The sequence below is a fragment of the Sinohyriopsis cumingii genome, chromosome 17, assembly GCF_028554795.1.
Source record: "Sinohyriopsis cumingii isolate HCF-2022 chromosome 17, ASM2855479v2, whole genome shotgun sequence".
NCBI lineage: Eukaryota > Metazoa > Mollusca > Bivalvia > Unionida > Unionidae > Sinohyriopsis > Sinohyriopsis cumingii.
The window spans coordinates 103,641,152-103,666,326 of NC_142977.1; the positions used below are offsets into that span (position 1 = coordinate 103,641,152).

The 25,175-nt window shown below is 33.3% G+C and overlaps 1 protein-coding gene across 2 annotated transcripts in view; it reads right to left on the reverse strand.

Moving 5' to 3' along the window:
* Positions 1–1,248: 1,248 nt before the first annotated feature.
* LOC149779590 (glycylpeptide N-tetradecanoyltransferase 1-like) overlaps positions 1,249–25,175 on the reverse strand; it is a 63,687-nt gene continuing 39,760 nt past the window's right edge. For both annotated transcript variants that reach the window (XM_089940354.1, XM_089940353.1), the window contains exons 11-13: positions 20,208–20,372; positions 10,509–10,646; positions 1,249–7,464 (exon numbers count right to left, since the gene is read on the reverse strand). In XM_089940354.1, the coding sequence (XP_089796480.1) occupies positions 7,444–7,464; positions 10,509–10,646; positions 20,208–20,372 (324 nt within the window). In that variant the 3' untranslated portion in view covers positions 1,249–7,443. The remainder of the gene's footprint in view (positions 7,465–10,508; positions 10,647–20,207; positions 20,373–25,175) is intronic.

Here is a 25,175-nt window from a genome sequence, read left to right on the forward strand (position 1 = left end):
CTGGATGTATCATTTTATTATAACATAATAATTTAATTAATATCAGCAGAAGAGGAATACAGAAGTTTGATGATATATTATAAACACAGAAAGAACATAAATCCCAAAATAGAAAAACCACCATCAGAACTTGAATATTACTTGAAACATAGAACAAATTCCGAAGATTCAGATGAAGATGAAACAGATGAAGATTCCCATGATTCAGATGATGATTCCCAATATTGATAGCAGCAGAGAGGGGCGTCTACGGTTCTGTTTGGGACAAACAATAATCGTAGACGTGGTAATTGACCTCTATGAGTGGTCACTATTTTTTGTTTGGTAAAACACAAGGGTGACCATTCCCCTAAGTGGTCTGTTCACCCTCTCTGCTGCTGAAGATAAGTGTCTGATAACCCACAGAGCCATGGCTCACCCAAAGGAGGTTGTGGCTCAAACCCTGGCCAAGTCATACCAAATACTTATAAAAATGGTACTAACAGCTGCCTCACTAGCCACTGAACATTAAGAGGTTTGTGTTAGGGGTGGTCAGCCTGGTGTCAGAATAATGTGACTGGGTCGGACATCATGCTACATGTCTGCGGCATGATGCCCCAGTGCTAGACACCACTATAAACTGCCACACTGCAGACATCGTAGCAATATGACTGAAAAATTGATAAAGCTACATTAAAAATCCAAATCGCACACACACACACTGGACTTGTGTATTTCCATCTTATGTAAATCAGGCTCACTTCAACTCTCAACATGCTTTCCTTGGAGTTGGTGGTTTTATTTGTGCTTTTCCAAGGTTCTTCCTCCCCCAGTTTTAATGGCTGCCAGGTATAGACTATCATGTGATGAAAAATGGCATAAACCATAAAACAACACTCAATGTCATCGGTAGTTTGAATAATTTGATTAATGTCATATCAGTGATGTAATGTGATGGAGACCTTGTTTTGCTACAACCTATTAAACAATTTGAAATGAAATACACCTTAAAACAAAGATGTCAAAAGTTGTTGTTGTTGTTGTTCTAGGGTTTAACGCCATTTTTCAGCACAAGATAGGCTATACATGGCGGCCAGTATAACTGGTGGAGGAAAAACCATGGAAAACCCAGGGAAGAACCACCGACCCACGAGAAGCTACTGGCAGGCTTTCCCACGTAACCACGCTAGCCGAGCCTTGGACTCGAACCCACGCAGAGGTGAAGTCAAAAGTTAATTAATGACTAACAAAATGAAACAAAAACATTAATTTACTTATCTATTTATTTGTTTACACCTTATAGAATGATACTGATGGCAAAAATCACTCAAATACAAGTTAATTTTATATTAAAAATATAAATAAAAAAGTGCATGTACAATAAGGTTCTATGTTTCACAACAAACTGCCTAGTCTTATCCAGATTTTCTTAAAACTTAGAACATTTAATATTAAATATTTAAATACAGCTGTTAATAATGTTTTTTCTCTATGTCAATTCTGTGTTAAATGCTTCTTGAAAGAACTATTCATGTATTCATGGCAATTTTGTCCAACCATACCTAAATTCTTGGACTGCTTTTTCCAAGGAAGGGAGGGTGTCTTATTTCTCTGAAAAAGGGCAAATCAATTTTCCATGAATAAGGAAGAGGTTTTTTTACAGTGCTTGGCCGCCTCTGGGCTGTTGACATACATTTCAGATGAAACATAATAATACTCTAAGAAATGGACTGATATTTACAGGTAGATATTAATCATGTTGATAAATAAGTGTCAATCAGTAGGTGTTTAATTAACACTAATAAATTATCACGCAAACGAAAATTCCAAATTTGATTCATGCTCCAAATATTGTCACAGTTCAACAAACCTACTTCCAGGAGTAAACAGTAAAAGGCCTGTGTTTGCACTTGTGTGTGTGTGTGCAAACATACAAATATTTACTTCAACATGTTAGCTTCACTTTAATTTAGAAACTGTCAATCTTTCAAACTGTTCTCATAAATGAAGAAGAAAAAAAAATGAAAAAATAAAATGAATCTGACATAGCTCAAATATCAATCCTTCACTGACGTTGGAGAAAGCAAGATGAGTGGATAACAAAATGGAGTTTATAAACAAGTGGTAGAATAATATTAGAACAAAATCAAAATAACAATACATAAATGTATCTATTTATTTTATGCTATTTCATGAATTAGTATATGTTCCATGAAAATTGTCAATACTCTTTCATTCATCACAGCATCATGACCAAAGAATTTTATCTGCCATGTTGTCAATCGCTTGCTGTAGTGGTACACATAACAATCTATCACAGAGAAATATGTTACTACACCATTCCCTTGATAACATGGGCCCTGAAAACTCACGAACCTACTTATTACACAGTGGCAGGCATGGATCCCCCCTTTTTCTTAACACAAAAAATGCCTCAAAAATTTACCCTTGTTTGCTGAAAGTGAAGAAAATTGCGATCAAAACTGGTAAATGACACCCTAATTTATTGCTCATTTTATCATCAAAAACAGCGGTCAGTGTCCAGAAATTTCAATCAACATCATAAATTCTCCACTTATTCCAATAATGTCTTACAATGTCTTTAACTACAAATTCACACTACACTGTAAATAATCTTCTATAAAATTTTGATCAGTGAAAATGTCACTAACGTATACTGGTAGCAATACTTTAAGAAATAAATAGCAATGATTGTTGTTGTTGTCATGGGCTTTAATGCCATTATTCAGCACAAGATAGGCTATACATGGCGGCCAGTATAAATGGTAGAGGAAGAACCCGTGAAAACCCCAGAAAGAACCACCGACCCACGAAAAGCTACTGGCAAGCTTTCTCAGATACCCACATGACCAAGACTCGAACCCACGCAGACAAAGGTGAGATGGCAGTAATCCGTAATGGTGAGCGATTTAGACCACTCGGGGCCCCAAATAGCAATGAAGAAAATTTTGTCAAGTGAAATTTATTTTGTAGTCATATATTCGATTTTGGTTTCAAGGAAATCTTCATCAAATATATTATGCCCTCTTGTATTCAAATTTGAAAAATTTCAATCTAATGTAATGGTATTTCTGTGGAAACCTTATTAACAGCCGACCATATTTTGATCTCCAATTTCCAAACATATTTTGTTGTATTGTTACACTCAGTTAAAAGCAGACCTACTTCGTATTTCAAGTTAATTATGTCTTTTGTACCTAATCAAATAAACAGAATAAAAAAAAGTTAAAAGGCATGCAAATCCTACCCGGAGTAAGAGGTAGCAGTCATGGTCATGTGTCAGGTCAATTGACCACTCAAACATTGTTTTATTATTGTGCAAGTAACAATTGCCTTAAACAACCCTTGTCATTCATCAATGTGATCAAAGATAGCAAGGCAACCAAGTGAAAGGAGTAATTCAAAGCTAAGTTGGCAAATATGGTTCATTATGGAGAAGCGAGTTCCAAAGTTCACAGTGAACTTAAATTTCCTAAATTGGCACTCAAAGGCTTGCTCAAGAATGAGCAGAAGTTACTTGCAATGAAATAACAGCATCAATATTTCACTAATAAAAGTTATTAATATTTGAGTTTCAACAATTATGATTTTTTCATGAACATCTGTCTCTACTTTAGATAAAAAGGAATCTTTTTTTTGCGGTGCAAAAAACAGATGTAATACACAATGTGTTGCAGGCACACGAGGCACACATATAAGTGATATTTTTGAAACCTCATGGAGTTGTTTCCCAATCTTTCGGAGATTGGTTACCTTGAAAATAAATGAGTATTCATCCATAAAACAGACCAGCTACCCCACCCCCTCTCTCCACAGTCTTCTTTATGCTTAGCTAGAGTGGTACCCCTGCTTCATTTTCCAGTTGATAACTCATGCCCTTGCTCACAGTGTGATCTATGTTTCGGACCATGTTATCAAGGGACAGATGTACTGACATTTTCTGTGTGAATATATACACAATATAGCAGAACATAAATGGTAAACAATTGATATTATCACGTGGATTATTATAAGCAATCTGCTACTCCAGTCTGTTAGGTAACTAATATGCTTGAGCATAAAATAAACAGATTAAAAGAACACTGGATTCTTCCATGTGAATAACGGATATATTTCAACTTGTGGTTGAAAGACTCGAGCATTTTCAACTGCTCAGTAAAATATAGCCATTATTCACTTGGAAGAATCAAGCAAATATTCTCTGTACAACTGCTCCTAATATTTATTCAAATGCTCCTGCCTTCTAAATCACTATAATGTAAAACCAGTCTCTTCCGAAACAACCTGATATGATATCCATTTACTCAGTTTATAATCACATTTCTGTGTAAAACCTAAAATGAGTAAGCAGACACAAAGGAAACTTTTGATAGGTTTGCAAATTTCTCCTTGTAAAACAACACAAAATGTGTAAGGAAATGTGTAAAGTATGTATGAATCTTGCATTACTGAAGCAAATTCTCTGATCATGCAAATTACTAATTTGACCACCAGACATAACATTCACACTTGGTTTTTTTTTTGGGTGACCCGGTGACAAATATCAAATAAATAGAACCACAACTTTACATTATCAGATATAATTTTCTCACTGTAATCATCCTTGTCTGGTTGTCAAGTGACCATTTGTTGAAAGCATAATACCCTAACAATGCAAAATATTACAAACCAAGTTAACATGCAGAGAACAAGACATACAGACTGACTGTTCTTTACAGATGCCAAAGTATGGCTTTAAACTTCTTTCACATTCTTGTAAATTTTACATACAAGAAAATCATTTTCCCCATCATCTACTAATATTTTCACTTGAAAACAAGTCTACCTAAAAAAATAAACTGCCACAGCCTATTTCATACATATTATGGTATGGTAAGATGCACTTCAAAGACCTAACAGCATCAAGCACATGAGGTTGAAAACGTAAGGCAAATTGATGCTGCAATGAAAAATGTTAGTCTCGTAGTTACCCTATATATTTGCTTATACGAGTCCAACTGTTAACTGCAACGATCCAGATCTGCTGTTGCATGGTCTGTGCACTTTTGTAGGGAACAATCAGTATAACATATATCACAGACCCTGATCTGCAGGCACATTATGCTACAGCAGCTCAGGATCGTTGTTGTTTGCAGTTCGACTCGACATAGGGAGTATATCTGGTACATGATTTCTCTGTCAAGCCTTCAAGGAGACAAATAATGTAACTCGTTGACTGGTTTATATTCTGTTTATTCCACAGATGCCTCGGACCATTAACAAGACTATGATCAGTTTGATCTAGGGCTTAGAAGCTGTCTACCTGTTTACCATTATTTTTTGTTTCTGTGTACTGTAATAAAACATGACACGACAGTACAAAAATGCTGCAAGTACACTGTATTATTTATGGTGAAAAATTATGAATGATATGAAATACAATTTCATTGAGAACGAGCAATGACCATCTAAAAAAAACCCCACAAATTTAGTTGAAAAAAAATAAATATCCATGCATTATGGGAAAAATGATTGAAAAATGCTGCAAGACAAAGTCTGCACCAAAGGAATACAAATAAACAGAAAATATTCTCAATGGGACTGGCATTTATGGCTAAAAGCAATTTCTTAAGTTGGTGTGTAGTACTCCTCAAGATGCGATGGATTCCATTAGTGTGGCAATATAATATGAAGATCCAAATGAGAAGAAAATAATACAAAGATAAAAGCAAAATGATATAGCAACAGCAGAAAATTAAGGTCTTGGTGACCTATTAATGATGAATGATATATTAATCCTTGTGTTTCACAGTAAGTTTTACCCCCACAAACCAACTTGTCCAAAGAAACCCTATCATGAAGGTTTAGTCCGACTCTGTGACACCACCCTGCCAGTAACGTCTGATTTTATTACAATGAATGATGTATGAGCTGAGAAAATGCTGAAATTGTGTTTCCATACAGAAAATGTCAACCTTTCCAAAGAATATTGGCTCAGATATTGGCACTGAAGACTGCAGAGTGACATCAATGACTTGAAACAAATATTTTGATCAAACACAATCAATGACATTGACAAACATTACAATAAAAATACCATAGGCTTGCAAGTGACTCCCACCCACTTCAAAAACTGTTGAATACAAGCACTTGAGTATCATACTGTGGCTCTTGCACAAGTCTTTGACATCATCTAATCTTGTGACATCATTCTGCAGATGATATCTAACCTTTTGACATCATTCTGCAAATGATATCTAATATTGTGACATCATTCTGTAGATGATATCTAATCTCGTGACATCAGTCTGCAAATGAGATCTAATCTTGTGACATTCAGCAGATGATATCTAATCTTGTGACATCATTCTGAAGGTGATATCTAATCTCGTGACATCATTCTACAGATATCTAATCTTGTGACATCATTCTGCAAATGATATCTAATCTTGTGACATCATTCTGCAGATTATATCTAATCGTGACATCGTTCTGCTGACGATATCTGATCTTTTGACATATTCTGCAGATGATATATGATTTTATGACCTAATTATGTTGATATCTAATCTTGTGACATCATTCTGTTGCTAATTTTATGACATAATTCTGCTGCCGCTATCTAATTTTATGACACCATTCTGCTGATGATATCTAATCTTGTGACATCATTCTGCTGATGATATCTATGACATCAGGTGATGTCAAATCAACCTCCCCATAAAAAAGTGGGAATTCGGCTGATCCATACATGGGACAGCATTTGCTGGCTTATATTTTGCAAATGTGGTTCCATGGAAATGTTTACCTTGCAATGGTTGGCAGTTTATTGATCAATTTATTACATCACATCAAGTTTCTTATCACCCTGCTAATTAAGTTTGGTTTGGTTTTATGTCACAGCAACACAAGAAGGTTATTTAGAGCCGTGGCAACTGAAGTAAAGTGCTCTGCCAAAGGACACACCATAGCAGTTGACCTGGGCTGCTCCAATGGTATGATTCAAACCCACACCCTTTTAGGTACAAGGCTGACTGGCTAACCAATAAGCTAATTTAGATTTCCTTAACTTTAAAACCAGGCATTATTAGCTGAGTGATATCAGAGGTGGCTGGCAAGTTTAACAACACAGCAGAGCCTCAGTGACTATTTACTGACAAGGCGACAAAAGTGTGATGCCCCGGGTCACGTAACAGATGACCTGGGATGGTCAAAATAGAGGTTAAGTCTGGCAAACTACCACTGAGACAAAACAACATCGAAACATCCGATATTGTAGCCTTATCTAAATTCTGTTTGAAACTGGGTCCCATTCGGCATGTGACTGCATTCAATATATGATTTGATACCATTTACTCCCCATTTTGCCTCATGCCTCCCTTGTAAAATGCACACAAACAAATCACAATTTCTGACATTCATTTGTAAATATATTCACAATTCAGAACCTAGCTCAGATATGGTTCATTGTAAAACAAGGCCAACCTGAAAAAGACAGGAAAAACATAAATAGTAATCAGTTTTTTATTCTTTTACACTTAATAATGTACTTCTAAAATTAGAGTTATTTACATTTCTATAATTATATGAATCTAATTCTGAATCTTGAACCCAGTTAATGTATCCACATATAATAACAGACTCATTTTCATATTCATATATAATATCATTTATATTATTTTATAATTTGGGGGAATCATTATCTGGCCCATATACATTAATTAAGGTGAAGTTCCTTTCACCAATCTGAATATCTAATAATGCAATACAATTACCTTCAGAATCCTTTTTACAATCTTTAAATGTTGTTATAATATAGAATACAAGCTCCTCAAGAGTTGGACCTCTAACAATTTACAATACATTCATAACCCCACTGTGTTCGAATAAATGAAACTTTATCCTCTGTAAAATGTGAATCTTGTAAGCAATATACATGACACCGTTCTTTTATCTATGATAATCAAAAACATCCTTATATTTTCCAAAATCTCCAAGTCCCCAAGAGTTGGCAGATAGTATTATTAATTATGTTTGAACTAGCCATTTTCACTATAAAAGTATAAATTCATCATGCCTGAAATGCTACAAGACAAGGCATTATAACTTGCATAGCCTTGAAAAACCTAAGCAATACTTGAGGAACTGGCATCTAATTTCTCTATTTAATGTTGTATACAAAATTAGCATCAGGATGTATTGCCAAAAGAATGAAGTCAATACTGGATGAGGTAATATCTGACTACCAAATCAGGATGTATTGCCAAAAGAATGAAGGCAGAATTGAATGAGGTCATATCTAACTACCAAATCAGAATGCATTGCCAAAAGAATGAAGGCAGTACTGAATGAGGTAATATCTGATTACCAAATCAGGATGTATTACCAAAAGAAATAAGGCAGTACTGAATGAGGTAATATCTGACTACCAAATCAGGATGTATTGCCAAAAGAATGAAGGCAGTATTGAATGAGGTCATATCTAACTACCAAATCAGAATGTATTGCCAAAAGAATGAAGGCAGTACTGAATGAGGTAATATCTGATTACCAAATCAGGATGTATTACCAAACGAAATAAGGCAGTACTGAATGAGGTAATATTGACTACCAAATCAGGATGTATTGCCAAAAGAATGAAGGCAGTATTGAATGAGGTAATATCTGACTACCAAATCAGGATGTATTGCCAAAAGAATGAAGGCAGTACTGAATGAGGTAATATCTGACTACCAGACTGGTTTTTTAAAAAGAAGTTACATCAGTGAAAATACAAGGACTGTATGATATTATGCACATTACAGAAAAGTTACGAATTTGGGGTGTATTATTATTAATTGATTTTGAAAAAGCATTCGATTGTATTTCATGGAAATTTATTAATAACATTAAAACTTTTTCATTTTGGACCAAATATAAGGCACTGGGCTAAAACTTTTATTATAACATCTCATCAGCAGTTTCACAAAATGGCTTTCTTTCAGAGTCTTTGTTCAAAATTTCCAGAGGTTGTCAATAGGGTGATCCAATATCCCCATATTTATTTTTGTTATGTACAAAAATAGTGTCCATATTATAAAAGAATAATAAGAATATAAAAGGCATCAAGCTAAAGGAAAGAGGAATATATACCCCAGACAGGAGATGTTATGAAAACAAATTTATGGATGAACTCCTTTATAAGGGTGAACAAGGTACCCATTTTCTAAAGGAAATTGTTTGAACAAAATAAAATCTACATTGGCTTACAAATCAGGGAGCTATTACTGACTTTGAAAGTTTTAAAGACAGATATGACCTCAATACGAATTTCCAGGTATAATTCAATGTGTAAAGTCCTTACACAATAAGTCAGATATAACAACACTGGTCACAACATCTTTCCCTCTTCATTTAGAAATTGTAGTTTATTAACAATAAAGGATGTACAGACAATTACAAATCACTTTTAAAAACAGATGTTAAACCAATTCGTGAATATAAATGTAATGAAATTTTCAATTTGAATATGGATATATGGTCCGACATATGCTCAAGTTGTTAAAATAACGAGAATCTTAAAATTACAATGGTTTCGTGTTACTCAGAGAATTTGAACAATGATTTCATTTCTGTATAAATATAACTGTCCAATACTGATAAATGTACTTTTTGTGAAAAAGCCCCACAAACAATACACTATTTGTTTTGGGAATGTAATGTGACAATATGGCTGTGAAATGATGTGTCCCACTGGACGCTGATACTGTGAACATTGATACTGTGCCAAATGCAAAAACTGTTATATTGGGAGATACAAGAAAAGATAAAATATATGAACCTTTTTGTTCTCTTCTAGCCAAATATTACATCTATGTATGTAAAACGAAAGGATTAGTTCTTCTTTAAGAGCACTACAATCTGGAAAAACATATTGCAATCAAATCCAAAAAGAAATAAGTATTTATTTTGAACAGTGGGAACCATTATACCACCAGCAAGTAAGGATGGTCTATTATAATTCAAATTCATGTTTAATAGTGTACAATGTGTTTGTATTATAAGCTAAAGTATCACAAAGTCTGTTTCACCCAGATGCTGTATATCTGTATTTGTCTAAAAAGAGATTGTGTACAATATGAATGTGTGTATGTGTGCTGGCATATTCATTTGTATTATTTTTTCCTATACAACATTTATTGTCCCCAGATTGTGAGATTGTAAAATGACCTTGAAATGGTTCCCCGACCCAATGGCCAACCTATTACTGGGACAATAATTTTTTTTTTTAAAATATGAAAACAAAGTTTATAATTCTGTAGAACTCTTTGATGAGAAAAGTTTTTAGTCTTCAAGAGGGCTTTAAGAACACTATACCATATCAATCAATTACACAGCGATGTATTTTAAAAACCTTAAAATGAATGATTAAGATTGTTGATGCTGTTGCCACTATTACATCTGGTAAAAATTACATCTACATGCTGCTATCTGCTACTGAATACAAAACTATAACATTCCGAATCTAATGACCATTATGTAAGTCATACCTGATTTGGGGCCATTGATGGACATTTCCAGTTATATAGGTAGTATTGCAAGTTCCCATCTCCAATCCCAAACTTCAACTTTTCCAAAAATTCCTTGTTGTCCATCAGGTCCAGAGCATTAAACACATCAAAACCCATCTGAAAGGCAAATAAAATGGCAAATTATAGCTTACTGTATTTACCGTATATGTTGGGACACCATAATTTAAATTTGAAAGTAATTTTTTTGTGCATTGTATGTTCTGGGACAGATCATTTTTATAAAGTCATAAGTTGTGGGACACGTTTTAAATCATTCAAAAATTACAGGTCAGAAAATGCACTTTATTTTAAAAAATATAAAACTGTGTACTTGAGATAAAACTCTTTAATCCACTGCAGCAGCATCTCATCGACACAACCCTTCTCCTGCACACATACAATCCATTCTTTCGGTGCATGAATATTTTTTTTAGCTTTCTCATACCATGAAAAATTGTTAGAGGCAACACACATCATCTCAAGTGGAAACTGCAATGTCTAAAGTCAGATTTTTAAAAATCTACACCAGTCTTGCTAATTCTCACACTTTTGACCCCCATCTTATCGACAATCCATCCAGGAATGTGATCAAAGTACACTATAATTTCATCCATGTTAATGCTCATATTGTTGGCAAAATCATCTGCTTCTCTTCTGGCCTTTATGAATTCATCACATGATTTTATTTTCTCCAAATATTCTGGGCAATGCTGGGTCATCGATGTCCGTGCACAAAGCACTATATTGTGTCACTTTAAAAATTGTTCCATTGTTTCAATTTATTAAAAAATTCCTGTGAATACTGGTGAAAAGGAACCAAAGTTAGCTTCCATATCTTGGCCATCTTTGTATATTCAAATAATAAAAAAATTCAGCACACTTAAAAGAATCCATAGTCAGCTTCCAAGGTCAGCTTACTTTGAAATAGAATAACATTTTATTGATATCCTTTAAAAAAACTGCTTCAGAGTGTCAAAGTCAGCTTCCGTGATCGACTTGCTTTGTAATAAAAATAACCTTTGTCTTTAATGTCCTGTCGGTAAGTTCAAAGAAGGAGTTTACTGCTCACTGCCAGTTGTGTTTATTCACCACCCAGGCTTCTATGTGCTTGGCATCTGTAGTTATAATTAGTACAAAGGAGCACTGATGTCAGTGGGTAAATAGTAATGATACTTTTGTGACCCATGCCAGTGAAAAGATTGTCACTTGCACTCAGGTGAATGTGTTTTCAAATAATGATTTTTGTTTGCAAGATACTGACATGCAGCAGACCTGGACATAATTCAATCTTGATTATTTTGCACCTAACACTGTGTCATGCGTGAATGACAGTTGTCTCAATATTGGTTAATTATTTCCCTCTCGTTTGTGAAATCATCTGCTTCTCTTCTGGCCGTCACAAATTCATCACATAATTTTATTTTCTCCAGATATTCTGGTTGATGCTGGGTCATCAACGTCCATGCACGAAGCACTATATTGTGTCAGTTTAAAATTTGCTCTATTGTTTCAAATTTTTTCAAAATTTCTATGAATACTGGTTAAAAGGAACCAAAGTTAGCTTCCATATCTTGGCCGTCTTTGTATAATAAAAAAAAAATATATATATAAATTGGAGCACTTAAAAGAATCCTGGTCGGCTTCCAATGTCAGCTTGCTTTGCAATAAGATAATCTTTGTATTGATATCCTTTAAAAGAAAAGAAAAGAAAACAGTAAACAAAGTTGGCTTTTGAGGTCGACTTGCTTTTGTAATAAAAATAGCATTTGTGTTTGATGTCCTGTTGGTAAAATCAAAGGAGTTTACTGCTCACTGCCAGTTGTGTTTATTCACCACCCAGCCTTCTATGCACCTGGCATCAGTAGTAATAATTAATACAAAGGAGCATTGATGTCTGCGGATAAATAGTAATGATACTTTTGTAACCCATGCTGGCGAAATGATTGTCACTTACACTGAAGTGAATGTGTTTTCAAATAATGATTTTTATTTGCAAGATACTGTCATACAGTAGACATGGATATAATTCAATCTTGATTATTTTGCACCTAACACAGTGTCATGCATGAATGCCAGTTGTCTTCAATATATCAGTTGATTATTTCCCTCTTGTTTGCGATTTGTTGGATCCAGTTTTCAGTCAGATATCATATTCAAACCTTTGAGCACAATCAAACACAATTTGTTTCTCAATGTTCATGTCAATGAACAACGTTGTGTGTGTTATCAGACACAAGCAATACACGATACAGTATGGAAGCCTACGCTACATATACAAATTTCGTGGATATATTTTATTCTTTAATGCTCATGTTGAAAAAAAGGAATCAGTGATAACAATAAAAGGTTAGTTTCTTTCTTTTTATTATCAAATAAGCATTTTGTTTATCTATTTTATTTCAACATGCAGTGGCGGGGGGCACAAATGTACTATAAATCTATTTCGTTTCTTAAGTCTTGGAACATATAACTTAGGTGAAAAAAGTTTCACCATAAGTTTTGGGACAGGAAAAACAATAATTATTTTATTGTGTCCCAATATATATGGTAATAATGGTAACCAAAATGACCTAAAGCTTGACCTGACATTATTAGAATATTTATGCTGTCCTTTACACAACACATATACTGAATTCAATAATCTTCACTAAGGACTGGGGACTCTCTGTAATGGCTTCAGAAACTGTCCAAAAGTAGTTTTTATTTTAAAAGCTGTTTCATATATTTTGCAAAGACATACCTTTGTCTTTAAAACATATATTCATATTGATTGTGTGTAATAACATCATCTGCAGCTGCATATGAGGAATAGAATTTAGCTAAATGTAGAAAATTCATCTGAATAGAAAAATGTATTTATACAAATTAAACTATCCCTGCAGTCCTGAAACAATATGAAAATACTTTAAAAACTTTTTCCATATCCGAGTGGCTGCAAAAGAGTGCAATAAGGTTTGTATAAAATCGCAAGTTGTATACGCAGTCTCGTGGTCAAATGGTAAAGAATAAGAATAAAGCCTTAGATGAACCAGGTTTGATTCCCATTAGGGACGTGGAGGGGTGGTCCCCACTAAGTAAAGATGGTAATCTGCAATAAAAAAATTTCCCCCCCGACTGATATAAACAATCATAGGTCACCACTTATTAACTTTTTAAAAAAATAACTAATTTTATCCAGAATTATTTTATTCAGCATTCAATATAATGATCTAATGACTAAATGTAAGGAGAATATGTGACTTGGTGCAGGAATAGATGGCTGACTCTAAAAACAGGTATATGATGATAAGAAATATTTCATGTAAAAATTTAATTGCTTCATTACAGATAAGTATGACTTATTACATGTGCATATGTAAGCAAAATATATAGACTACAATGATGATCTGAAATGTACTTCACAACACAACTAAAAAGGAAATTTTATAGTAAATTAAGTTTCTCCAAAAGTATTTACCCAATCACATTACTATAAATCCCTCCCAACCCTCGCCACAATGCAAGCATCCTCGATTCCTCAGATACGATAATCCCGGACCTTCCACGGCCTGATGAGGAAGACGTGTGAAATATTTGCTTACAGAATTATCAACTGAAGTTAGCAAAATCTTACACCTTTGAACACTTTAGTGAGGATGGAGATTATGATTTACTGGCGCATAAGGACTAAAATGATAAAAAATGGCAAAAATATTTGGAGTTGGAAGTAATCCAGAAGAGCCAACAAACTCTGATTTTAGCATGATCAATATTCAGTTAGAGGCTGAGACTGCCAATGTCGAGCTGGACTCTGCAGCGGTCATCATTTGGTACACTGGACATGCATGTCATCAAAATGAGCCTTTCAATTCACTGTCTGACTGCAGTTCATATTTCAATGATGCATAAACCATCCAGAACCTTAGCTGATTGATTGATGATGATGATGATGATGATAATGATGATGATAGAAATGATAATAATTGTGGTGATGATGATACAGCTGACATTAATGGGTATTAAATCACTGAAACGAGTTTCAAGTTGCTTGTGAAACATTTAGTCCTAATGCAAAAAAGCAGCTAACAGTATTTAAGTTGTTCTTGAAACATTTTTAAAAAAAGTTTTAGGTCAGATTTCTCTGTAGTTTTAATAATACATACAATTATGAAAGCACCAAGTATAAAATGTTATGGGCTGTGCAAATTTGAAACAAATTTCATTGTGAACAGATCATATTTTAATAATGCACAAACCATTCAGAACCTTAAGTGATTGATGATGATGGCAGCAATGATAATAAAGGTGGTGATGATGATGATGATATAATACAGTCTTGATAACGTGCACCTGGATAACCTGTGATCCTGTTTATAAAACGGTGTCTGGTGTGGCTCCCGATTTTTTCCAAGGAAAATATATTTTAAATATCTTTAAAATATGCTGAACGTGAAAAAATTACAAGAAGAATTGGTAAATTAAACCTTGATACATCTCTCACTTTATCATCAAAAATGGTGATTAATGCCCGTAAAGATAGAATCCATATTGTGAAATTTGCAAGTTCTAAATAAGATATTATATATTATGTAAATTTTTTATGATAAATAGTTGTCAATACACTGTAAATAAACAGTCTGGTGAAATGGCGATCAATGAAAACTTCTGGTAAATGCTAACAGGTGACAACAGAGAATGAAATAAACACCAATTAGATGTCTTGCTATGTGAAAGTTAGGTTCTAATCCTTTAATTCCATTTCAGTGTAAACATCATAACTGCAACATATTCTGTTCTATGGAAACATGAAAAGCGTCAATCGACCATCACATTGAAACAAGTGAGTATACTTCTGTGAGAACCTAATTACATGCTGGCTTTGTTTTGATCAACAACTTGGGGAAGTGTTTGTTGCACTAAAAAATCAATAAAAAGAGACGTGTTGTTTTATCACTCTGAATATGTCTTTTGTATCAAATCAAGCAAGGGAGGTACAAGGAAACAATTCAAAGGCATGCAAATCTGAGCATAAGTTCTTGTGGTTACCTACCATTATCAAAATTCATTTCATTTGACCAACTGAAAATGGTTTCACATTTGTATACGGTGGCTGGAGACCCAAAATGTTGACTATGTAAAGATCACACAGTTGAGAAATCTGAGGGATTTTGCTTGGCGGCAGAGAAATCTGGGCGTAACACAAAACAAATTAACGGATTTTGTTAAAATGTGAAGATGTATTTGTCAAGTGTGTCATAAATGGCAAGTATTATTGTGTTCAAATTTACGTTGTTTTAAATTTGTAGACCCATTAAATTCATGTTGGTAATGATTAACCCTTGTGATTTTTTTAAACATTTTACTTCTACCACAATCAAATCTATCTATCATTCATTCGATCGACAATGTTTCTCAAAACGAGTGTCGATCTTTTGTATTAAAAAAACCTGTCTAATTTGGATCAAACAATAAAACTAGAATGTATCCAATTAAACACACACATTAGTGACATAGTGCACAATGTGTTAAGAGGTAAATGTATTAAACAAACAGAAACCATGTGGAATAATGTTTTTGATGATCTCCTCAATATACTGTAACTTATCCTGAAATTAATGTTGCTCTATGAGGAAAAAAAATAAAGTACACCGTTATGAAGAGATATTTATTCACAGTTAATCTCAGCACAATTATAAATTGAGTATTCAACACTATAACCTGCCAACCCACCCACTCCCCTTTTGCCTTTACGTCAATCGTTTTTTTGGTTTTGCCTTTTTTTTTATAGGTCCCTCAATAACTCACACCTCACTTATAGTGCGGTCGATATTTTTGGACCCCGATGTGCATGAGTTATCGAGGGAGAGGTATACAGCTGACACTAAAGGGCAATAAATCACTGAAATAAGTTACAAGTTGCTTGCGAAACATTTAGTCCAGATGCAAAAAAGCTGCTAATAGTACTGAAGTTGTTCTTGAAACATATTTTGTTTTAAAGTTTTATGTCAGATTTCTCTGTAGTTTTAATAATACATACAATTTTGAAAGCACCAAGTATAAAATGTTTTGGGCTCTGCAAATTTGAGACAAATTTCATTATGAACAAGTCTGTACAAGTACAATAATTTACTTGCTGAACATTTTTATCAGAATTTAGAATCATAACCAGGTAGGCAATGTATTGCATTATACATTCCTGTCAAGTTATATAAAGTTAAATACTGTATGTGCACTAGTTATATACTGTATGTGTACTAGTTATAAACTGTATGTGTACAAGTTACATACTGTATAAGTTACACATGTACATAATTTTCCCTTTTAAAAATAAATGTATGCTGAAACAGTCACATCGTGAAACACAAATTGCTGTGTTGTTGTAACAGAACTGTTATTGATCTCAGTCCTACAATGCATAGTGGTTACAGCATCTGCCTCAGACACGGAGGGTCGTGGGTTCGAACCCTGGCTGAGTCATACCAAAGACTTACAAAAATGGTACTAACAGCTGCCTCACTAGGTGCTCAGCATTAACAGGTTAGTGTTAGGACTGGTTGGCCTGGTGTCGGGATAATGTGACTGGGTGGGACATAATGTTACATGTCTGCAGCATGATTCTCCAGTGCTAGACATCACTATAAACTGCCACACTGCAGACATCGTAGCGATATGACTGAAAAATTGTTAAAGCTACATTAAAAATCCTAATCACACACACACACACAGTCCTACAATACAGTCCCATGGACCTACAATAAAGTCCCATGGAACTATCAAGACATTTCTTTGTTTTCATGGGCATTGGTAAATAATTTCTGATAACCAACTAAAGTGACAGCCCCCCAAACCAGTTGCACTGGCAGAAATTCTGCACCCCCAAACTTAATTCTGGGGCTCTCTCCTAAAAATGTTTTGCATGTTTGATGGGAATTTTGGGCCCACCCCCCAGAAAGGGTTGCTTGGGCGGTTGCTATGCCACTGCTCTCATCTGAATCCAGTTTGAAATTAATAATATGATGAGTGTTTCCTTTCTACACCATTACTTTGCAATAATTTTCTTAATTCACTTAATTTCACCCAGATCGACAATTATGGCTTCTTTAGTCTTCAGTGAAGTCCCAGCACTGTGAATAAAAAGTGCTAATGACTACACTCTGTTATGTGGATATTTTGAAAACAAGTTATTTAATTGTTTTATATGGTAATTTTTGTCTTCAAATACACACTCTACACTTTGTTATGCCAAATCTGGAGTCAAATGTGAACTGGATGTATACAGAGTAGCATGTACGATGTTAACGTTGTAATCTGCTTGCATGATGAACAAGATAAGAAGTCAGTCTAACCTATTTACATCTGTGGTGGTCCACCTCTCCCCACCCCATTATTGCAAACAAAATGTATTCCTTCACTTTTATTATTATACCATACATTTTTCCAAAATATTTCTCATGTCTTCATATGAAGCTCATACAGACGGGATCGGGGCCGAATGAGTTTAAACCATATTGCCATGCACTGAAAGTTTTGTACCAGTGCTATCTCTCTCACTTGTAAATGTACATTACATATTTTTACTTTTAATCAATTGGAAAACTACTGTGTCTCTAGACCACAGCTCACAAGTTTTAGTAACAGTATGTGTATTTGAAGCACCACTGTTAAAGAAAGTGACTCGTCTTTCAAATAGCCTATTTCTTCGTTTCCAAATGACCAATTTTATTCTTTTCCTTCCACCTTATCCTTCTTAACACTGCAAATTTATGTATCACAGTGGACAATAACATTCATTTCAAGGATTTTCTGAAGGTTGATATCATTTAAAACAAAATTTTAAATGTTAAAATTTACAATGATTTTTCTTTGGTTGATGATAACGTTAAACATATTTGTAGCACTACTTAGAACAATCAAGTAAGTCTGTTCTGCAAGGAAAAACCTAAAACTTACTCGTTTGCATACAAATTTCAAAATTATAATGGAGCAAAAAAAGTTTTTTTGAATGTTTTCTTTATATTTAAAGATGCCTTCTCAATAGGATTAGAATTCAATAGGATTAAATGATCTCCAACCTGAAAATTATTTTGATTATGGGTGTACACTTGAATAATTGCTGTTCAGATAATAGGAGTAAAAAAGATTTAAACAAAAAAAAACTTTTTTAGCCAGGACAAGACAAACAGATTAAATAATACCAGGTATTCAGATAATGTTCATTAACTTAGTCTACTGTATTTCTCAAAACAAAGCTTAAAATGTGCATGGTTGATGTTATTAAAATAAGATCATGGATGGAACCAGTAGAAAATACCATTTTATGTGAGTAAACTTTGGATGTCTGAAGTACACAAAAATTAATTGAATTCAAAAAAAATTTAATAAGTCTCCATAAAATGCATCTTAAGGAATCCTTGTATAAAAGTTGGCTGCTTTTCAAGATTTGGGACCACCCATTCATTTGCCAAAACAAAACACCTATATTTTATGGGGTACTTAAATTTGTGGATTGGGTATGGGGTTCCACCATTTCCAAAGAAGAAATCTGTTAGGTCTTTAAATTTGTGATTTGTAGCAGCCATTAAACACATGAAGCTCAGAACCAAAGTGGCTCAATAGTTAGCATGCCAGCTTTGCAACGGAATGGTGCTGGTTCAAATCTTACCAATGGACCAGCCTGGGTCAGCTACTATATACCCTATTTGTGTTGCTATAATTTAAAAATACCAAACCAAACCAAAATCCATGAAAACTGGTACTTGGGTTTATGAAAAACACTGCATTCACAATAGGTGAAGCCCATACGAATACATTGTTGATGCTAGGTATTGTAAGATAAGTTAAAAAATCCATACCAAACGTGCCAACCAACTTAAGTGAAAATTCTCATACAACATACAAGTTTTCTCCCAGTGCTTATTAAGGCAGCAGTTAATACATGAACTTTTTCAGTGCAAGCAGAGGTGGATAAATGACCTTAATCTCATAGCTTATTTTCCCACATAACAACCCTTTGATTGCGCCGCAAGTGTGGTACAGTAGCAAGTAAAAGAGGGTGGTTATTTGGTCTTGCCACGCAAATGATGTGTTCAGCTGCAACCTTTAATAGATTTAATAAACTGTATGATGAAAGTGTTACTTACGAAGCTCTCGCTCAATCTTTAAAAAAGCATCCGCATATGAAAGAGAGACCACAGAAAGGGAATCGGATGATATTTACAATGACTATACTAGACCAAGATGATGTACTAGATGATGATGGGGGATTTCAAAACTTAGTTAGACAATAAGGATGAATTCTTGGACTTTGTAGTGGATGACATTAGGTTATGATCTTTATTGGATACTGTGAATTTTAAAAAAATGTGGACTTCAGGGTTTTTCGTACACATTTAATTTTCCTGGGTAACCAATCATCAGGATCAATGGGTACCAGGTAGAAGATTTTTAAACTTTTGACAACTTTAAAAAAATACAAGGCTCACAATAATATACCAACTCTTGTGATCATATTAGAAAAATTGGAGTTTAATGCCAAAATCTGAAACACTACCACTGTAACCTACTTCTGCTGGAAGCAAATAGTACTATCAGGATTCAAGCTTTTACATGCACCAGCTTCAGAGAAATAAAGCTAAATGCTGGGATTTAAAAAAATGAAACATGAATATTACCATCACTGGGCGAATCCAAAGGACTTACATTTTTAGCCACAATGAGTGCGTCCTGCATTAGATCAACCCAGGGTGTCCTGGAACTGACATTGTAGTAGGAGTAAGCTGCCTTCAGTGACTTGTGTGTTGGGTGGTGCATCACTGTCGATGGAAGTGTATAAAAACTAACAAAATCGGTGATTTCTCCATCAGTCTGAAATAGAGAGCACCATTCTTCATTCTCACTGGAGAAAATATCTTTTCAGGAAGCAAAATTCTTCAATAACAACTTTAGATATAATGTTTTGAAAAGAAATGTATGCATCATTATTGATCCAAAATTGTTACATGATCAGATCAAGTTTACCTTAATTTAAGTTTAACAAATGTGACTTTATGACCTTAACTATACTTAAATATTATGTTCAGGTTTTTGAGTGGTTAGGAAACTATTTGTACATACTTGGTAAGATATTTATGTACCGTACTTCTTCGCTGTAAGGCCCTTCATTAGAACACAGTTCATGTTATCAGATGAGAATGGTTGCATTTCCCATTTCACTAAGTGGTCGTAAAATTATATGTAGCAAAAATTATATGTATTACCTATGTCATTATAAGGCATTCTCACGCCATACCCTATGGTTCCAATGGACAGCATTATGATGTATTCAGTAAATTAAAACATGGCTTGCCATGTGCAATCCAAAGAGGCTCTGAACTAATGAGTGTAAGTTTGTCTCCTGTATGATCCCTGTTTGCATTCACTGAGAGACATTAATATTTAAGCAAGATTTACTGTCTGAGTGGTAATTTATCTTGAAATCAATCAATGATGAAACACAGATCTAATTATGTCTCTTGGAAATCAATCAATAATGAAACACAGATCCAATTATGTCTCTTGGAAATCAATCAATAATGAAACACAGATCCAATTATGTCTTTTGGAAATCAATCAATAATGAAACACAGATCCAATTATGTCTCTTGGAAATCAATCAATAATGAAACACAGATCCAATTATGTCTCTTGGACTATTTCTTAATTTTGAAGGGTAAAAAGTTAACATGACTGTCTTGAAATTCGAGTTTCAACTTCTCAAGGAGTTCACTTTTAAGTCTAATAGTTGAGAAGAATAGTTAAAAATACTTGTACAACAATGACTGAACGTTACATTATTATTAGCTGTAAAATCAAATGTCTTAGTGAAAACAGTCTATAGAAGCCATAATTAATCTAAAGGACAATTCTACAGCCTGTCAATTAGAATGATAAATTATGATTTGGCAAGTGCGGATTTATGTGGGGTTGGTCAAACAAATTTGTCCCAAGGCATGTTATTTAAATGTACAATGTTATATATGCAGATAGGCATTTCAAAACTTACTTATTACATAAATTAAAATATTTATAATATAAAAGTTTTGAAATGCCTATCTACACATGCAGAATTGTACATTTAACTTATATCTGTAGTGACTTATGTAAATTAAAGCTGCTGTATACCACACCATTGTTAAAAAGACATGGTGTATTTTACATTTCTGTTAGTCAGGGTCCCCCCAACTTTCTGAAGAAAAATATGTCACAAGTTTTCCATGTCTTTTTTTTTAGGACAAAATTGTATTCTGCAAGTATCATCTATGAATGTAATCAACAACATTTTGGCATAAAAGATATGCATTTTTAGGAATTAAATCTGCTTCTGTTTTGAGACATTCCCATAACATCTAAATTCATTTAGACAGCTGTTAATTCACTAAACAAAACTGATTCATTATTTAATACTAAAAACAAATATAGCTGTATTGAAATTTACCTAACTGTGCATAAGTATAATTTAAACTGCAAAGGATATACATTGTAAACCTTTTCATTCTCTACTTAATTTAATCCTACTAAGGATAAAGAAATAATATGAAATGAACAGAAAAAACCTTTGTTTTCTTTTCAACTTCTAATTTTAAAAAATTCAATTGATTAGTCAAAATTCAAGACAGCAAAATGATTCAAAAAGGGCCATCATGTTTATATACAACTGTAAATATTTAAATGATTTGATATTATACAAAATGATTTTGTTTAAATATAGATGCATCAGCTTGGCTGGCTCTTTAAAATCTAAATAAATGTAGACATTGTAAGTACTCAAAGATATGATTGATGATGTATTTCTCATCTTAATTAATTGGGATAAAAAAACAACACAAACGCCGAAAATTAATGTTTATGTTACATAACTTTACAAAATTATTAATTATTAATTATTCTTTTTAATTATTAATTAAAATTACAACTGATTAAAATTAAAACCATTAAAATTATTAATTATTAATTAATATTTTTAATTTTTATTATTAAAATAATATAATTTTAAAAAAAGTTTTCATTATCTAAATGTAACAGTGACCATGTGAAAGACATTGACAAACCTGGTAAAGATTTTACAAGGACTAATAGAGATGACATCACAAGACAAAAGAATAGGAGGATCCACATATTCAATAGTAGAAGAGAGTGGAAAAAAGAAAAAAAGCGAAGAAAAAAATTTAAGAGAGGTAAAGAAACCGTGTCAAACTTCTCACATAGAAGATTAACTGATAAGGACTATATACTGTTAAGCAAAGGGCTAAAATTTTGTTACTGTGGGGTTTAACGCCATTTTTTAGCGCACGATAGGCTATACATAGCGGGCAGCATTAATGGTGGAGGAAGAACCCAGGAAAACCCCGGAAAGAACCACCGACCCACAAGAAGCTACTGGCAAGCTTTCTCACATACCAACATTGGCCGAATCCAAGACTCGAACTCACACAGACAGAGGTGAGATGGCAGTGATCCGTAACGGAGAACGCTTTAGACCACTCAGCCCCCCTAAAATTTTGTCCCAAGCTGAACTATCACAATAAAATTAAATTAGCTGAAGAAATTTGTCATTTTTCTAGATGCATACAATTAAAATAATTTTTTTTATGATAAAGCATACAACAATTCAGAAGGCAAATAGGATTCTTTTCATTCTAAAAAAATGGGTTATTTTAAGACAATTAAATCATCTTTTACACCACCTAGTGGACATGATTTCTATTTAGATTTTTATACTGACGTGATCACAAATGAGATATTAATTGGTAATCATCAAAAGCAATATCATAGTAATATTTCTAAGGATGAAATTAAGTCTTTATATAATCTAATGAATGATGACAGTATAGTGATTAAAAAGGCTGATAAATCAAATGCTATTATTATTATGAATCAAGAAGATTATGGTAAAAACTGAACATCTATTAAATGATGAAAAATACTACAAACATTAATGAAGATCCATCAATAGAAATTAAATCGAAAATTTCAACACGCATTAATGAAATCGCTAAAAATAATAATTCTGTATATGAAAAATTTGATACTTTCCCTCTTAACATACATACACCTCAATTCTACATATTACCTAAAACTCTGACCATAATTTACGTTTACATTTTCCAGGATGACCCATTACATGAGGTTGTAGTTCATGTACTGTAAACCTATCCAAATTTATTGCTAGTGTTTTACAACCTTTAATGAAATCACTTCCTTCATACATTAAAGGTACTACTGATTTCATTAAAAAGTGAAGTCTTTTCCACAGCTATCTGATAACTCAATCCTGGTAACATTAAATATCACCATATACCAACATTCTGCATTGAAGTGTGTAAATATTTTCTTGATAACAGTCCTAATAATAGCACACTATCTAGTGAAGATATTTGTAAAATAATAAAACTTATCTTGCAAAATAATTTTTTTCAATTTACTATGCATGGGCAATGTCAGAATGAATGCCTTGGTTGGGAAACTATAAAAAAAAAATTCTCACAGAAACAAAAATATCACTTTAGATCTTTCCAATTCAGATTTTACTTATTTCGTTGAAGTCAATGTTGATTATCTTAAATTGTTGCATGATTATCATAATGATTACCCTTATATGGCAGAACGAATGATAATACCATAATTCTTTATTGTCAAAAGAACAGTTATCACACCGGCAAGGAAAGCCATGTTCAGTTGAAAAAGTAAACACAATTATGTTTGTCATTACAGTTTGCTTAAACAGTCGCTTGATAATGGACTTATTATCAAAAAAATTCATTGAATTTTAAAATTAAAACATTCATGATGGATGGCAGATTATATTAAATTCAACACTGATATGCGAACAATAGCAACAACAGATTTTGATAAAGACTTTTTCAAGCTGATGAACAACTATATTTTGGGAAAGAAGATGGAAAATATTCGTAACAGAGTTGATATTGAGGTCATTAATAATCCTAAACAATGCAGCAAGTTGGTCACGTCAGAAAAGTTTGCTGGATTAATACACATCAATGAAAATCTCGTTATCATTAAAAAACATAAGACAAACTTAGTACTTAATAAACCTATCTACATCGGTGCATCTGTGTTAGAAATCTCATACGATTTTCATTATGGTTTTGTAAAGAAAAAATGGCCAAGTGCAAAATTGTTGTTCACAGACAATGATTCACTCGCATATGAGATTGATGGAGTTGATTATGTTAATGATGATGTGTATCAGGATATATATAATAATAGAGAAATATTCAATCTATCTGACGTCTCACCAAGTACAGGATTTCACAACTCTACAACTAAAATAGTCATTGGTAAGATGAAAGACGAATTTTGTTTTGAGCCAATTATCAAATTTGTAGAACTTCGAAGCAAGATATATTCAGTATTATGTTCAAATCCTAAGAAAAGTATGATGAAGGCGAAAAGTGTTTAAAAAGCTGTGGTAAACAAGAATTTATTCATGATAATTTTTGCCAGGTTTTATTTAATGAAGAATGAACTCACATTGCAGAAATGACCACGATAAGATCCTATTGCCATGAAATTAAAATGGATAAAATAGGTAAACAAGGATTAACTAATTTCGATGACAAGTGATACTGTACTGATGTTATAAACACACTCGCATTAGGGCATTATAAA